Genomic DNA, 17,978 nt, shown 5'->3' with positions numbered 1-17,978 from the left:
CACTGGTGATAAATATTGCTGTGATCATGTAACTTGCCCTCTCAGAAACCTCTCAGTTGCACACAGTAGCCTAGAGAAGGTCTGTGCCCTTTGCGGGCAATTTCATTTCCTATTACACATTAGCCACCCAAGACTACTTACTGTTCCCCAACCACAACCTGGGCTTTCCTGCCTCAGTGTGTTTGCTTACATAATTGAAAATCCACTCCCATCCATCAAAATCCCGCCCTTCTCTCAGGGTCCACCTCAAATATCATCACCTCTATGAAACTTTTACTATTTCTCTGGGATCTGTCAATACTTTTAGAATAATGACAGAGAATACTCGTGCTCACTGTATCTGTGTGCACATGCAGACCTCATTTCTTTCTTCCTGCACATGCAGACTTCATTTTCCAGCTTCTTTGTACCTAGACTTGGTCTTTCCAATAGAATGAGAATTGTTCTGGTCATTGTCATCCCCAGTCTCAATGGGTAAGAAGGTGCACTCTCTCCACCTTTCCTGTCTACCAACTGCAAGAAGGAGTGGCTGAGGCTCTAGAAAATGGCCCAGCTGCCAATGGAATGAGCCCAGGACCCTCAGTCACTGCACAGAGCACGGCCTCCATCTTTCTGCCTCACTGGGCTGTGATAAGACAAGAAAAATACTTCCACTGCCTTCATTCACTGACATTGGGTTTTATCTATTATTATTATGGAAATAATTCCACTTATAACATTTATCATATGCTGATTTTGCAATGAGTTATCGCTCTATCACCTATGTATCTATTTCTCTGACTGGAGAAACTTCCTTGTCCTCTTTCTCCTCTCCTTCATCTTCTTCAGCATTTTCTCTGGCTTCTTCAAGTTTTATTAAAACCATTACCTTTAATTTTTGTTTTATCCACGTGAACAATCTGTGTTTTTTAAAGTAGCTGTAGGTAGAGAGGTAAATACCCTCTTTGTTGACCCTTTATCCTTGGTACATTTTTAAACATATTCAGATGCCAGAAGGAATTTTTTTCCTCTTGGCCCAAACACCTCTATTAACCCTATATCAATGTGAAAGTCTGGTATTATTTTCTCCAAAAAAAAAAAAAAAAAGAAAAATTCTCGATTTCATCACAGGTACAAAAGGTTAAGTCTTGATGGTCACCCTATTTTTACACCTGTGAATGTCGCCAGTGCACCCTCTAGTCACCACTTCATTCATGACCCAAGGGTCCTGATTTTAATCATTTTTTATGACTGTTACTTGTTTTACGGAATCAAAAAAGAAGAGTAAAAGAGATTACAACTTTAGACACGGGCTCAGCAAGCTGTGGCTCTGGTCCAAAACAAGCCTGCCATCTGGTTTTATACATAAAGTTTCATTGAACAGTCATGCTCATTCATTTACGTACTGTCCATGGCTGCCTTTGCACTACAGTGGCAGAGCTGAAGAGGTGAAACAGAGATCTCTAGGCCTGCAAAGCCTAACGTATTTATTATCTGGTCCTTTAAAGTTTGATGATCCTTGCTTTAGATTTCTTTATAATTAAAAAAATTTAAAGCCTATTCTTGAGGGCTGTAACAACATTGTATTCATCTTTGCATCTCTGAGAGTCTATTCTGCAAAATGGAGGTATCCGATAAACATCAGGCAAATTAAAAAGTATAATTCAATTTCTGATCATGACTCCAAAGGTAGTGCCTTATGTACTATAGAGGGGTGGACATATGCTAGTTCCCCAGAGAGGGCACATTAGGAATAATTATACATTATGTGTCTCCTCAAAGGACTTCAGGTAACATGGGCCCAGTGAGAGAGGATACAGAACCAAAGGGCTTGGTTTGGGGTGGGGATGGCATATCTATGGGAGCCTCCATTGGGTCCAGGGCAGACTTGGGGCAATGGGTGACTCACACATGGGACTGGAGTACACTTGAGCTGAAAGGTGAGGGGAGGCAGGAGTAGAGCACAACAGGGGAAACCAGAGCAATGGAAAGAGAGATAATAGCAAACCAGAGGCAAATGGTGCTTATTACTATTACTTGACTACGACTTGGCCAGGGTGAGATCTGCCAGCAAAATGCTTCAGAAAATACAGTGTTGGTAGTTCATGTTCTTTACTATCATTCAAATGCTTAATAGGATTTTGCAGTAGACCCGAGGGACACAGCCCCCATCCTGATTCCCATCTTGGAGGACCACACTTATTCTAGTGCAGCCATTGCTAGCAATTCTCAAACACAAATGTGAATTTTCTGATGTTACGATTTCCACAAATGTTAGTTCTAAAAATGCCTTTTCCATGTAACAGCTTGACAGGAATATGTATATATATAAAAAAATAACCGTGGAACTGTGGGTGGTATGTACTATTATTACAAAAATAGATGGAACACACATATCAACATTGGATTTTTAAATATACAAAGGAAAGGAAAAAGGGAAGAAAAAAGTTAATGTTTTGGCTGTAACAGTTCCTTTCCTCACTAGACATTACACTTTGTCAACTCAATCTTGTTTTTCTAAAGCGGCTCCTTAAAACACTTGGTAGGGTTGAGTCAACATTCACTCAGGTTTCATGAGCCTTCGTGGCCTACTGCTACCTCACATGCATCTGAAATTCAGAAACTCTCAATGGTTCTCAAAATTTTAATTTTTTTCATATTACAAAGAGATGATGATTATATTATTCTATAGCATCATGTTTATAAATTCTAATATATCGATATATCTATATATAGATATATAGATATAACATATATATATCAATAGGCTTATATATGTATAGATATATAGATATAGGCTTATATAATATCTATATAGATATAATTTATATATATATGTGTGTGTGTATGTGTGTATATATATATATATATATATATATATATATATATATATATATATCAATAGGCTTACATAAAGAGAATTTCATCTACTGGCCTCTTACAACTAAAATGTAATGAGTCAATGCCTTGATTGGCCTAACTCTTTAACCGAGTATTGTATAACAGATCCACACGGAAATAACAATAGGCTTTTGCTGCTTTAAAAAAATAATATTCATTGCAGTCACTTCTTGAAAGAACTGAATTTTTTTTTTTTTTGTCACCTTGGAAAACTGACATGGGGGAAGGAAGTGGAGTAGGAACCTTGTAGATAGTTGATCTGTGTGGTTTTTCACTGGTGTAATAAGGTGTTCCACCTGGAAGCATGTCTCAAAAGGAAGAGAACAGGGACTCCCAGTAATTGTCTATGGCTATGTGTACCCAAAGGACTCTAATGGTTCAGTGGAAATACAAACTCAAAACATTCTATTGAAGTTTCAAAGTATTACGCCATTTTATTGTTAGCAAGTTCTTTGATTAGACTTTATTACTTAAATCTTTTTTATTTTTTCTGGGAGCGCCTGGGTGGCTCAGTCAGTTAAGCATCCGACTTTGGCTCAGGTCATGATCTCACAGTCTGTGAGTTTGAGCCCCACGTCGGGCTCTGTGCTGACAACTCAGAGCCTGGAGCCTGCTTCAGATTCTGTGTCCCTTCTCTCTCTGCTCCTCCCCTGCTCACGCTCTGTCTCTCTCTCTTTCAAAAATAAACAAACATTAAAAATTTTATCTTAAATAATTAAATATATATTTTTTCTGGGTGTATACTTACACTTAACTAGTTCTATAGTTTCATTATTTTGGCCTTTGCTACCCTTTCTGGAGGTACTATCCCATTTCCCTGGGTATCCTGATGTCCTCTAAAAATACTCTGCATAATTATCACTTCAGCATCAATATTTTATAGCTATTAAAAATGAGGGGTGCCTGGCTGTCTTAGCTGGTAGAGCATGAGACTCTTGTTCTTCAGGTTGTGGGTTCAAGCCCTGCACTGGGTGTACAGATTACTTATAATAAAATCTTGAAAAAAATGAAACACGATGGGAGATAATGTGCCAATATTCCTTTGGATGTCAGTGGTATAATTAGGAATAAAACTCTGAACTTGGATTATCACTTATCACGTGTTGCTTGAGAATTAAATGCCAATCAAATTATGTAAAGGCTAGATATTTTAATACAGATGGTAATGTTCTTGATCATTACATGGGCATGATAGAGAGAAAGCTGTGCTAGTCTGTGTAAAACTTGTTGTTCCTTCCCCAGATTCTCCTGCTACTGTGATTTAAGGTCTCAGGAAGAAATCTCGCTTTGTCAAAACAAATTTTAATTTCTTAAAGAAGATGAGAAAAGACATACTGAGTATTTCTTTATCTGAAACAAAGTCAAGTGAGCTTTTAATGGACATTCTTGGTATCAGGTTAAAGGACTTCAACAATTTCAAGAGACCAATGTAAGACAGGGTCCGTGCTGGGGTTTAGGGAATGAGCTTGAATCAGAGAGATAAGGGATGAATCCAGGATCTGCATGGATCAAGTATGTAGTCTTGGGTAAACTGTTCACTCTCGATTTCTTCATCTGTAAAGTGAGTGTAATTATAATAACAGTATTACCCACTTCTAGTGGGTATGTAAATTGCTTAACACAGAATCTAACAGACAGTAAACACTTAACAAATGGTCACAGCTGTAGCTGCTACTCTCACTAAAACAGAGGGAATCAGAGGAAAAACCAACGTCCTATTCTGATGAAAAAATTCTAGAGGAATCTGACATGTACAAGCCTGTCCTGATGGAGTTCTCAGAGTTTAGATATTCTTCTCATGTAGTTAAATTTGGATGACATCTTAGATGTAAATAAGGGATCGATTATACAAACAGTACCTCCGTTCGATAGATTACTATGCAACCACTGAATGTGATGGTGTAAAATATTCAACGACAGAGCAAGATGATCATAATGTGTTATTAATCAAAAGAGCAATTCCCTAAACATTATATATAGTATATATCATTTTCATCTTATTTTATATATGCATATTTGCATGAAGAATTGAAATATAGATGCAAAAATGTTATCGATTAGTATCTCTGATAGTTAGAAGTATGAGTAATATTAAATTTTCCTTTTACTGCTTTTCCCTAAATTTTCTGTAATGAATATGTATTGCCTTTGCAATATAAAAACTTAATGTTATTAGAAAGAAAGGAGATGCAGGGAAATTAAAAAAAAAATTATTTTCTTGGTGACCTGAAGTACAATTTTTTAAAAACAAAGAAAGTCCAGGGACGCCTAGGAGGCTCAGCAGGTTGAGTCTGACTCTTGATTTTGGCTCAAGTCATGATCTCACTGTTGTGAGATCAAGCCCCAAGACCGGGCTCTGCGTGGGGTGTGAAGCCTACTTAAGATATTCTCTCTTGCTCTCGTCTCTCTCTGCACCTCCCCCACTCACATGCACGCGCACACACACAGTCTCTCTCTCTCCTTCTCGCCCTCACACCAAAAAAAACAAAGTCCAAATGTTTTATATCTAGAGGTCTACTAGTAGAGCATAATAAGGGAAAGACAACATAGGGAGGGAATAATAAGAACATTCTAACTGTTAACAAAAAGATCTCGGTTATGGTATTTACCACACTCTTCCTAGAGTCAAGCATAAATCTGTGAATCAAGGTATGACCATTTTATGGTTTAATACTTGTCCATACATTTTTTTTTTAAGTTTAATAGTTATCTACATTAGATAACTTCTTATATTACAAGATTGTTGAAACAAAATAACACTTTGCCATTTCTTTTTCTCCAGGCATGGTTTGTTTTATACAGAATCCTCCATGTTTGGGGCAGCAAGCACAGAAACTGTCATTTAGACTGGAGGCAATGCCAGGAATCTGCTTCACAACTTCTGAGTCAGCTTTCCCACCCATCACCTCTCAGTGCTCATGACTCAGGGTAACAAAGTCTGCGCTTAGTCTAATTAACTCCCCTTTGTTCTTTTTTTTTTCTTTTAATAAAAAAGATAGTCTTGTATTTTCTCACACTGTTTGTAGCAGACGGAAATGGACAGACTCTTACCTTTCTGTTTGTCTTGTGAACTGTAAGTGCCAAATGGATGCAATGGACTATTATCATTTCTCCTGGAGGCATTTATAGCGTTTGGACAATTCTCAAAGCATGGCTTAGAAAATGCCCCACATTCTGTAGGCTCCTAAGGGATGAAAATACAAATTGTATTTGCTTTTGAAATGCGTTCTAACTTGGTCAATGAAAGCGAGGTAGAATGATCAGTTCATGAACCATGCTCCAAAAGTCTACCGCACAGAAATTCTCGACTGAAAATTCAAAATGGCCCTATCGGTTAATAAAACATCTTTGAATATGAAATAAAAAAAAATACTGACAATGTGGTGCTAAGGATTAGGAGTACTCATAGCCAACACAAAAGAGGATTAACTTGATTATTCTTTCCCCCCACTTACAACTGGCTTCTTTCAAATTTTCCTCCATCTGGGACCACAGCTCGTGGCAACAATACAGCTCATGCCAAGGGTGTTTTTCTGCCAACCAGCTGGTTCCTCGCTCTCTCCCTCAGTGACTAAGTGCATATGCTCTAGGACAAGTCAGAACCTAAGCAGGTTTGTCACTGAAATGCCATGAGTGTGTCCCACTGCGATACTAGGTCTTTAGGCCAGGAGCTAAAACAAACCCTGTGACAATGCCAGACAGTGGTTCTCCTGAGCTTCCCCCCCCCCCCCCCCCCCCCCCCCCGGCCCTGGTTTTTGATATTTTTCCCTCCAATTTTGATTTTGATGGCCTGCAAACAAATTCACAGTGTCTTCAAAATGGCCACAGTAACACCCCCACAAGCCATGTTACACAGGTGTGAAGAGGCAGTAGAAAGGGGCCAGGTGTAGAGAGCCCTAGCTGTTTGTTCAAAAGGACTGAGGCACAGAGAACTGGGTTCTGCTGTGGCTATTATGTGCCTTCCTAACACAAGGAAGTCATGCGGAAGCCATCTCATGGTTGTGCCTTTGACCGTCTGTGAGAGGATCTCACCCAAACAGAAACACGGATCTGATGCACGCCCCCCCGCCCCGAGCTCTTTCCTTCTGAGCAAAGCATCTGGTCCAAACAATTTGATTATACTTTCCTCTTAGTTACAAACATTCAGTATCCTAAACAAAATATTTAAAACATTCAATTTATGCATTCTTAATAATTAAAATGTTTTCAGCTGCTGAAGCCCTGTTAGCTCTTTGTCAAGGCTCAGAACGTTTTTCCCACAGCCAGGGTTACCCTCTGCCTCTGTACTGCTAGTCAAACCAAACTCCTCCTAAATTAAAGCTGGAGCCCGGGCAGGCAGGAGGGCCAGGGCTCACTTTGCACAGCCTTTTGCTTTAACAACAACAACAAAAATTCTGCTTTCCCAGCTCTTTGATAAATGACACAATCGATATCCCAACAACTGATCAGTAACCAGCCTAATTAAAATATTCAGCCTGTAAAATAGAGCTGTCGTGGAACCCTCCATTAGTGTCCCAGCCAATAAAAAATATAATGGATTTTTAAACATATTCTCCTTCTACCAAGATGAGCTTGGAGCGGGGAGGGAAATGTTTTGGGGAAGAGGAAAAAAAAACAGGTCATAACCCATTTTTTAATACCAAGTCTCTAGGCTCAAATAGAATTACAATTGAACCTCAAGCTCATCCTTTGAAAAACATGTTTCTGTTTCAAATGATTTTGATCCAATCAAGGACTCATTATGTATTCTTCACGAGGCCCTCATCAAAACTGTTTACGTATCTTGTACATCTGGGTAATGTGGGAAAATACTCCAACAACTATATATTTTGACTTTTCTTAAGTAGCTTCTTCATTTTTTTTTATATCAATAGAATGTTCAAGTAACCATTTTGGTAATCTTGCCAAATCTAACTAATTGATTTGCCTGCACGTATGAGCGGTGCTGAGACCTTTTTCTAGGTTGTGGTGCTTTTATTGTACCTGAGGGTGACTGCTGGTCCACAGAAGACACCAAAAACACGAGTGCACAACATACGCTGTGACACAGTAAAACACAGAGCTGGGAGGTCAAATAGCTGCAGACTTTTTTTTTTTTCCAATTTAATAAAGATTAGTTGTACATTAGAGGCTGCTGTCTTTATAAGAAAAAATGCTCTTTAATCTTCATGGGTACCACAGAGATTCTCGGTAGCTGAGAGCATCAAGTGCCTGTCTGTTCCCCAAGGAAAGCATATAAATATTAGGGAAACTAAAAAGGGATCTTGTTTAAATGTCCTCGTAAAAATTGCTTTTTGTCCCATTTCTTAATTCCCAATTAATTTCCTAGTGAACTTATTAATAAGACACTTCTGAGGATGGGCAACAAACTAAAAGTTTAGTTCTTTCTTCTGATGGAATAATTGTCAACCCACCCCAGAGCTCGAGAATCAACATGGAAATACCTGCCGTAAAGGAGAATGCAAATGCTAAAGTGACTCAACTAGATGAGCCAAACTATAGAACGCTCACCCACTAGGCAAACACCTGTTTTAGAGAAACACATGGAATGAGGGAAGGTGAGAGGTGGGGGACACAACTTCTAACAACTATATTCATTTTTTCTTTTCTTTTTTCCTTAACTTTTGGTTATTTGTACAGGTATGGTACTCTACAGCAGCACCTTCCAGACTTTTCTCTTACTTGAAATATCTTTGTTCCAAGAAATCTTAAGGAAGAATACACAGATACACAGAAGGGGTGGCTTAGGGGCCCACAGACCATCCTTCAGACCCATCCCCGACAACTGGTACCATGAATCCCAAGGCTCCAGAGTAAGAATCACATTAAACCAGAAAGGAGCCAATTCCATCATGGATGGAAGCAAAAGATAAGGGTTTTATAACTATGTACATAAGTAAAATCCATTAAATATTCATGGAAGCCTCTCTGTCACTTAGGCAGATACAAATGTTGAAAACGAGTTGGCTCATTATATATAGTCTCCAGTAATTGGCCAATTTACATTTATTTAACATTTACAAGGTTATGTACCGAAGAGTAAAAAGGTACAGTTACTCTCTTCCGGTAGCTGATAATATAACAAAGTGAGATATAGTTTACAAGTTTACTACTTCAGCTGACCCCCTCAGATACAGTAGGTCTCAGATGCATCTTTTATTCATTCATTAAACGATATTTATTAAGTGTCTACTGTGTGCTGGGAAATGAGGATACATTAAGGGACAAAATAGACAACAGTATCTGTCATCTGTAAGCACTCAGCACTCAACTATGTATGTCTTCACATCACCAGAAAATGGACAACCTGGGATTTTTACTCAAGTGATCCACAACTTTAGAGCCTAAGCTTTTAACTGCTATGGGCTTCAACTACCTTCCGCTATGGCTTAATTTGAAAAATCCTTTTTTTTTATTTTTAAGTTTAACTTATTATTAAAACTAATATTTTAAATGAGTGTGTTGTTAACAGTATTCTATGTTAACTTTGCATATTACCGGATTACACAAATATTACTTGTCCTCAGAGAATATTTGTGTGATATGCTTATGTTTTTCTTAACTCAACTATGATCAACTGTTTTCTCCTTATCTTTTCTTAAAATATATTTCAGGAGTATTTAATAATTTTTTTTATATATTAGAGAAAATAATGTTTTAGGAATATTTTATATTTATTATGAATATACTAACATAACTGTATAATTTAATAATTGCATAATACATAGATATTATAATTGTATGTAAGTGAAATGTTTAGGGGTACTGGCATTCGAGAATATTTTATGGTTACTCTTCACGTCTAGGTAAAAATATTTTTATATTAAAAAATCCATAGAAAAATCAGATAAAATATTGCAAAAATCCTTATTAAATTAAAAACATTTATTTAATACCACGAAGCAAGCAGCTTGCTTAACAGCTTAAGTTTTAAATTAGTTAAGTCCCAGGTCTATATTATCCATGTGCACATTATGGGGGAAAATATACAGAGCTGAGCGCATTACAACAATCTTCATATTAAGCACTATATACATCTGATCAAGAACTTTCTAAAGTATAGACACTATCAGCACATCAATCAAAAAGTATATAAAGATGTTATATAGTTTAACAGTTTATTATATGAATAAAGCCTTGTTCATAAAGTCCAAATCTCTAGAAATTTCTGGGGGAAAATCTAGAAAATATGGACCTGTTACATTTGATAAATTATTTACCTTGTATGAACATTTTTATACCTTCTACTTATACCTATAATATATAACCACACGTAAATCCATCAGAGCCCTTCGGGGGCAGGTTTTTCCAATTTCAGAATCAGTATGATACTAGTGATGGAAGTTTGCATACCCTAGGGGGCCATTTGGGCAATCTGCAGAGGGAACCAAAGACATGCATCACCTCCATTGGTCTCTCTGGCCTCCGCAGAATCACCAATTGGATCATCCCTCGAATGTTTCCCTCCATGGACATTGATCGCCTCAGTGTCTCCATAGCTTCGTGGTTAGATTTTCCCAAAAGAGATTCCCCATTAACGGCAATCAGCTGGTCATTCATCCGCAGACGACCATCCTAGGACAGAGGAAAGAAAAACAGTGTTAAACAGAGAAAGGTATGGTGATGATGTATGGCTATTTCAGGAAAAGTTCACATTTAAAAAGAAAAAAAAAAAAAAGAAAAAAAACCCCAGCCATTAGGAATGATTTATTTTCTATGGCAGAAAAAGGTTCTGGAGCTTATCAAATAGTCACGAATACTAACAATAATGAACTGTGTGAAAGTGTTTTTTTGAAATCTCAGAGTCCCAAGCTGCAATAATTTAGACATTTGTATAATGTCTCTTACCTAAATCTTTGGCAAGCATGCTAACCTAGCCCAATTCTGCCATTTTCTCTGGCAGGGACCATATTGGCTCAAAGAAAGGGGATTTGGAAGCAGAAGGAAGTGGTCACATCACTAGAAACAAGGGTTTGCATTTTCAGGCACGGAGAGACATCATGCTTAAATGTTGTGTGCTTGACAGCCATAATGCGTCTCTCAGATATTACCGCTAACTGTTGAATAGTGCTGGAAACAAAACAAAACAAAACAAAACAAAACAAAAACTCATGTTATTTTCTCTAATACAACCAAAAACTGCTAGTCTGCTAGTCTGTAGAAGAACACAGAGGTGTGCAGAGAAGGGCCAATGTGCACTGATGTCTTCTGGCAAAAAAGCATGACAAAGGAGACTGTCAAGCTTTCTGCACACAGGCTCTGACTGATTACTACTTTTACCCAGAATCTTCAGGAAACCGGATTCTGCAAAGTGCACAGAACCTCAACATGTGGACAGGCAGCCCAGACTCTAGTTTACATCACATCTAGGTACTGGTCATCTGCAACCAGAAGCATCTCACAAGCTAGGGATGCCAATGGTAGCTAGCAAACTGGGATGGCACTGTGTGCTTTCTCTATCTAAGATAAATGATTGGTAATTTCACTAATGGTGGCAGGTCTGCGGCCAAAAGAACTTAAGGGGACCACAGTGCATCTCCCCAACAGGCAGCTTCAAGGGAAAAACACTCAAAATACAGAGAGTCTGTATAGGGACATGCCTTATACCTGTTTCACACTAGGGAAGAAAGTTCTCACTATGAGGCACAGGTGCAATTTTAGTAATTTTATGATGTTGTTGTTGCTAATAAACTTAACAGAAGTACCAGTAGCTACAGTTGCCCTTCCTGGAGAATTTTTCCATAAATTATCTCCAGAAGTCTAAGAACTCAAGAAGTAGATTAACATTTTACTTTGCATTTTTCAGATAAGGAAACTGAAAGAGGGAAGGGCTGCAACTTGCCCAAGTCACAAAAGCAAGTCAGAGACAAAGTGACCCAAATTCTGGTTTTATGCACCTTGGCTCTTTGGTCTCTCTACCAGGCTCCTCTTTGTTACTTGATCTCTAGACTACAGTTGTAGGACACAAAAATAGGAACGGAAAATACTAAAGAGTTTTGTTGGTAGTAAGTATCTGAGATCCATGTTCAAATTTAACAGAATAAAATACAAAAAAGAAAACTTTCCTAAGAAATGAGAAAAGCAGGCATACAATGGACAATGGGACCAACTGTGCAGCTTTGGGAGAGAAATCATGTGGACGAGTTGATAAACTTTGACTAACTCGGTAGCATATGGTCCGTGGAAGTTCTTCTGCAGACAGTGGGGGGAAAGGGTGAGCAGGGAAGGCTGCTCTGGAGAGCTAATGCCCTGGAGATGCGCAGCCCGTGACGCCTGGTGGAGAGGGCGCTGACCGTGCAGGATCATGGAGGCCACCCAAAGGAGCACATGCTCCTGAACGAAGAAACAGAGATGGCAGGGCAACAGGACTGATCGAGAAGGGCATACAATCAGAGCTGTACAATGTCTGAGTGGACTGCCTCAGCGTAACGGCCCCTCCCTTCCTCTTGTTTTCCCATTCCACTTAACCTTTACCCTAATTTGGAGCAAATCTGGAAATGAGATTTACAGGAAAGGCCAAACAAGAAAGAAATCTCTTCATTTCTGTTATCTAATTTTGAGGGAGGCACATAAAAAATGAGGTTAAGGTTACACGAAACAGGGTAAAACAAAAACAACCATAATGGTTTAGTCATGTGAAGTGAGACATAACACGAGAAATCCTTCGGTCCTATCTTGGCATTTAGTGGAAGGAAGGCTATTGGGTTGAAGCTTGAGGAGGATGGGAGGGTCACTAAAAATTGGATGAATGATTTTTAAAGAGGAGGAGGAAATAGAGGAATTAGACCAAGATCCCAGCTCTGTCAACAGGAAATGAGGTCTACTAGGTGTTGGATTTGTAGAGGCTTAGTCTTGGCAGGACACCTCGTCCTCTACAACATGAAGAAAGATAAGGATTGAAACTTTATGGGTATCTCTAGAGTGGAGGAAATAAAATCTGAGTGAGACTCCACCTGGTAACTCCTATGAACCTTGTCTGTGAAGTACGAGGCAAGGTCTGAGTGAAGAGGTAAACAGAGAGAAGGAGATGTAAAGCCTTTTTTTTTTCTTTGTAAAATAATCTCTCACCAACAGGTACTAAGCACAAACTTTCATTTTCAGCTACAATCCAAGTCTCAAGCATACAGAACTACATTGAAGGAGAGCATGTTTGCTATATTCAGTCCAAAACAAAAAGGCAGGTTAGGTCACCCCAGGGCAGCTGGGATTTTTTTTTTTTTTTAGAAGACATCCACATTTATCACAAGCATCACTGGAGAGCTATGGGCATGATAAAAATCCACACACTCTCATTTTCAGGCTTGGCTGGGTCTGTTGCTCTTGGTGTGTGCTTTCTCCATCTAAGATAAATGATGGGTAATTTCATTAGTGGTGATCCCAGTAAGTGCCATGTTGTCCTAACATTTAGAATATAATCACAGAATTCAGAGTTGGAAAGGTCCTTAGAGGTCATCTTGTCCAACCTCTTCTGTTTACAGATAAATAATGTGATGCCCAAAGATGATGAGAAACCATTTATTGAACTCCTCTTAAGAGAAGGACTTCCCCATGGGTTAGGACTTGCTTGGCTTAGTTTCGGTCAGAGCTAGAGCAGAAGAGGCCAAATCCTGGCTTCTCAGCATTCTCGATTTCCTAAGCGTCCTCTCTGCTACATAGGTGACAATGACTAGTTCCAAAAGAAATAATGCTTCAAGAAAAAAACTCTCAAAACCAGAGAATACAATATGCCACCAGATGTCTTCCAGAGGAGAATCCTATACAAAATCCAGAGTCATATGGCAGAAGATGTGGGGACTGGTGAGTATGTGCTGGGCAATGGCAGGACAAGGACACAAAGTAGAGGCAGGAGACAAAAATTTGCTCGTGTCTCTACCTCTATGAACATACATGCATCCCCAAGTGCGGTCTTGATCTAAAATGAAAGTGGTTCAATGGAAAACTCCTTAAATACCTCTAACTCAAACTCACTAAATATCCTTCACAATTGTGCATGCCCTTGGGATGCTTTGGAATAGTTTTGACCAAGAAAAGCACTTTTTTAGGTTTTATCTTTTTCTATTAATATTGTGTTTAAGTAAATACTTAGACATGAGAATGCTACCTCTCATCAAATGATTTTATATAAGTGAATTCAACTATCCAGGGATATGACTCAGTAATTTTAGAATATTTATTTCATTGTAATCTGGGTCATGCTTGCATTTATTAAAGAAAAAAAAATCCTTTTCTGCTATAGACTAAATGTTTGTGTCCCTTGTCCCCCACCCCTCTTCCAAATATAACGTGAGGTTATTAGGATGAAACCCTCCTGAATGGGGTTAGTGCCCATATGAAATAGACTGAGAGAGAACTCTCACCCCCTCTGCTGTGTGAGGTACAGCAGGCAGACGGCCATCTATCAACCTGAAGCGGGTTCTCACCAGATACTGAATCTGGGGGCATCTTGATCTTAGACTTCAGTCTCCAGCACTGGGAGAAATAAATTCTGTTTTTCAATAAGTCACTCAGGCTGTGATAGTCTGCTAACGCAGCCCAAACAGACTAAGACACTTTCCTCCCTGTTTTACTGTCATCAGACACCTAGCTAACAAGACTCTTCACCTCTGGCAACTATACTCTTTACCTCTTCCCACCCCCCTCCATAACCAACTCTATCTATCCTCAAGCCAGGAGGGAGTAAAGGAAATTCCCAAAAGAGGAAGAAAAAAAAGGAAGGAGAGCAGTGCAAAGATAAAACGTAACTTCCTTACAATACTTTAGGACAAATAAAAACTGGTACAAGACTAGGTTTTGTCCGTGTCCTGGGATGGCTTCAGATCTCATCGGCACTAACTTGGTTCTAACACAACAGGATGAGTGAACCAGGAGACAGGATGTTTGAGTATGACATCCCCCTTTTAGTGAGCACCTAACATAGGCCAGTTCTTGTGCAAATATTTTGTATATGCTCTCTCATTTTTTTCTCACAACAACTTCATGGTAGAAATACTACTGTCTACTATTTAAGAGATATAGAAATGGAGGCTCAAATATAATAAGTGATTTGTCAAAGGTTATTGGCATGGCTAGGTCTCCTCAGGCATGTACCTGTTATGGTATATTGCTTCTAATATCAAAGTTCTAGAGATGATTAAAGACACTACAGTTATTAATGACAATAATTATTTAATGAGCTTTTTTGTGGAGTCATTGTGTTAAACCCATCATGTACAGTAGACAATTTAAGGCTTACAACAATCCTATACATTGGGGACTGTTGCCCTCATTTTATAAAAAAGAAACCAAGAATTGGGTCAGTTAAATGCATTGTTGCAAGTCACATTTCTAAAGCAGATCTGAACCAGGACTGGGTCACTCCGAAGGCCACATTTCCAACTATTTTGCTCCACAGCTACATATTTAGACCAGATAATTCTTTGTAATGTGGGCCGTCAGGTACTTTGTAGTATGTTTCATGTGTCCACTGAAGTACATCTAAGATTTCCAGGGGGTCTAGTGACCTCATATTTCAGCATCTGTCGTACTGTGGTGCCTGGGTACTATCTCTACCATGATTACTGGTGACATGGTATGGCTTAATCCACCTCTTTGGGCCAATTTTTGTAAGGCCCCTTTCCTTCTAAAGTTCTAACGGACACAGAGGGGAGAGTAAAGTAAGAAAGCCAAGCGAAGAACTAGCCTCTGCAAAACGTGAGACAGGCATGAGGGAGTGGGCTGGCTTTCTTAGGAGTAGCTGGCTGCAGCCCAAGGCCAGTCCGCATTAGGCCAGGGTGTTGAGAGGATTAATCACGACCAGATGTCAGCTCCTGCCTCTGCATGTTTCTAAGGAGGCCCTCAGTAAAACCTTCTGGGATATTATCAACACTCAGAACCCAAAGCCCAAAGCCTGGCTTCAGACTGCAGAGCAGGATTTCCCTGGGGTGTGGTGGGACTCCAGGCCAGATGACACCTGATTGAGGGGAAGGACTATCCTGAACAAATCCTTCACAAGGCCCTAAAATCATTCCATGACAACATCTGCCTACCATATTTCTGAAAAAAAAAACAAAAAAAAAACAACGTACCTAAAAAACCCCCTTGCATTCCAGATTGAAATCATTTGACTTCGTTTAAAAACAATAGCAATGAAAGCAAAAGAATAAATCAAGATTTTTTAAAGCACAGTTTTTAAAACAAAGAAGGGGAATAAAGAAAGTTGCTAAGATTACAAGCATGTAAGCTCTTGTCTTGAAGAGTGCCTACCTACATCCATCAGTGTTTTACATCATCATCCAAACACAATTTCAACCAATACAAACAGAGCCAATTCTTCCCAAATAAGAGCTCTCTAAATTTTCCAGGGTCCAGAAGTTGAATTCTGGGGTACACACCATGGTGATTGACCACATCTCAATACTCATGATCCTGTAATGCTCATCTATCATACCTTTATCACGTTCGATATATATTTGCTTATATATTTAACTTATTATGTCACCAGCTTCCCGGATTACGGAATGAGTTGTTTTAAGTTTCCCATCTCCAGTACTATATATTGCAGAACTCACTACAGATGTTCAAGAAGAGCTTGCTAAATTGAGTCACTTGTAAGATCTTTCATTCGCGGGCTCCGGACCTGGGGGAGGTTTCACCTACAATGAGCAAATGGCTTATTCACACACTGGAACTATGAGAGATTCATGAACGCAGGCTGGCCTGAAAATGCTAGCACATGTTCACATGTACACAGACTTTTAGACTTCTCAAAGCGAAGCCTGATTACTTTTGTGTACTGGCCCAATAGCCACTTCCTCAACTGCTGTACAACTTAAATTTATTCATTTAATTCAATAATTGTTTTAAGAGCCTCACTCCACCATTACGCAGCAAACTGTCAGAGTCTCAGCAACGTACTGTTACTTGTTTGTGGCATTGGAAACCGTTTTTGCCAAAGATAACTGAAGAATATTGTTCAGAGCATCGGAACATACATAACCAAAACATGCTGATATAGGACTTGCAAATGTATTATAATTCTTTCATTTCAAGTTCCCAATGGAAAATATGGGGCATGAATATATTGCAATTTATAGACTCCACTACGGTCATTACTGAGCCTTATAATTTCCTCAGCAAGAAAGTTTGAGAAGCACTGACACAGAGTGATCACAAATATCCAGTGGCTTACTATGCAGTAATAGTATTTTGTGCTTATCTGACACTTCTGCTTCCTGTCATTTCAGCTTCCTCTCCATATATTCCTATCTCCTTCCTGATTCTCTGTTTTTGGTTTACTTTGGCCTAGAAAACTGGAAAATAAAAAGCTTATTAAGGCATATGTGTTTTATATGAATTAAGAAGATGCTGCATGAATGCCTTACCAGACTAGAATCTGAGGCCTTTTCAACTCATTGAAAATCATTCTTATTTAATTTTTTAAAAATGAACTCTGCTCTTATTTGTGCTAAAATTGCTTAAAGTCTGGTCACTAGAAGAATGGGTCCAAGGCAAAGTGTCAAGAACAAAGCTTGGACCACATTATGAATGAATATGTATATATATATAATATATTATATATATATAATACGAATATATTATATATATAATATGAATATAATATATATATTATATATATATATATAATATGCCCATAATGAAGGCGAAAATAGCTTTATAGGTGAAAGGTACTATTTTCAGAGTCAAAGATCATCATCATGGTGTATCAACTTTTGTAGATTGTAATTTCCTTTTTTTTTTTAAGTTTATTTATTTATTTTGAGAGAGAGAGAGAGAGAGAGAGAGAGAGAGAGAAGAGGGGCAGAGAGAGGGAGAGAGAGAAAATCCCAAGCAGGCTCCACCATGACCGTGTACTCCCCCCACCCCACCCCTGGATGCAGGGCTCGAACTCTTGAACCTTGAGGTCATGGACCGAGCCGAAAACCAACAGTCACATGGTCAACCAACTGGGCCACCCAGGAGTCCTGATTGCAATTTCCTTTTTGATTAGGACGACCAATTCTTACAATTTTTTTTAAAGCTCACGGAGACAATCATGGGGTTCAAAATACACTTCAAAATGATGCAGGTTTCCAGAATTTTATCTGGCATGGTATGGATTT

General features: G+C 38.8%; 1 protein-coding gene across 1 annotated transcript in view; it reads right to left on the bottom strand.

Moving 5' to 3' along the window:
* Positions 1 to 17,978, bottom strand: part of PARD3B (par-3 family cell polarity regulator beta) — a 1,004,169-nt gene that overhangs the window by 391,876 nt on the left and 594,315 nt on the right. Inside the window, exons 12-13 of the mRNA XM_042949849.1 lie at positions 10,285 to 10,455; positions 5,932 to 6,064 (exon numbers count right to left, since the gene is read on the bottom strand). Of these exons, the coding sequence (XP_042805783.1) occupies positions 5,932 to 6,064; positions 10,285 to 10,455 (304 nt within the window). The remainder of the gene's footprint in view (positions 1 to 5,931; positions 6,065 to 10,284; positions 10,456 to 17,978) is intronic.

This window comes from Panthera leo, chromosome C1 (assembly GCF_018350215.1).
Source record: "Panthera leo isolate Ple1 chromosome C1, P.leo_Ple1_pat1.1, whole genome shotgun sequence".
Lineage (NCBI taxonomy): Eukaryota > Metazoa > Chordata > Mammalia > Carnivora > Felidae > Panthera > Panthera leo.
This window is presented reverse-complemented; position numbering and strand designations above follow the sequence as displayed.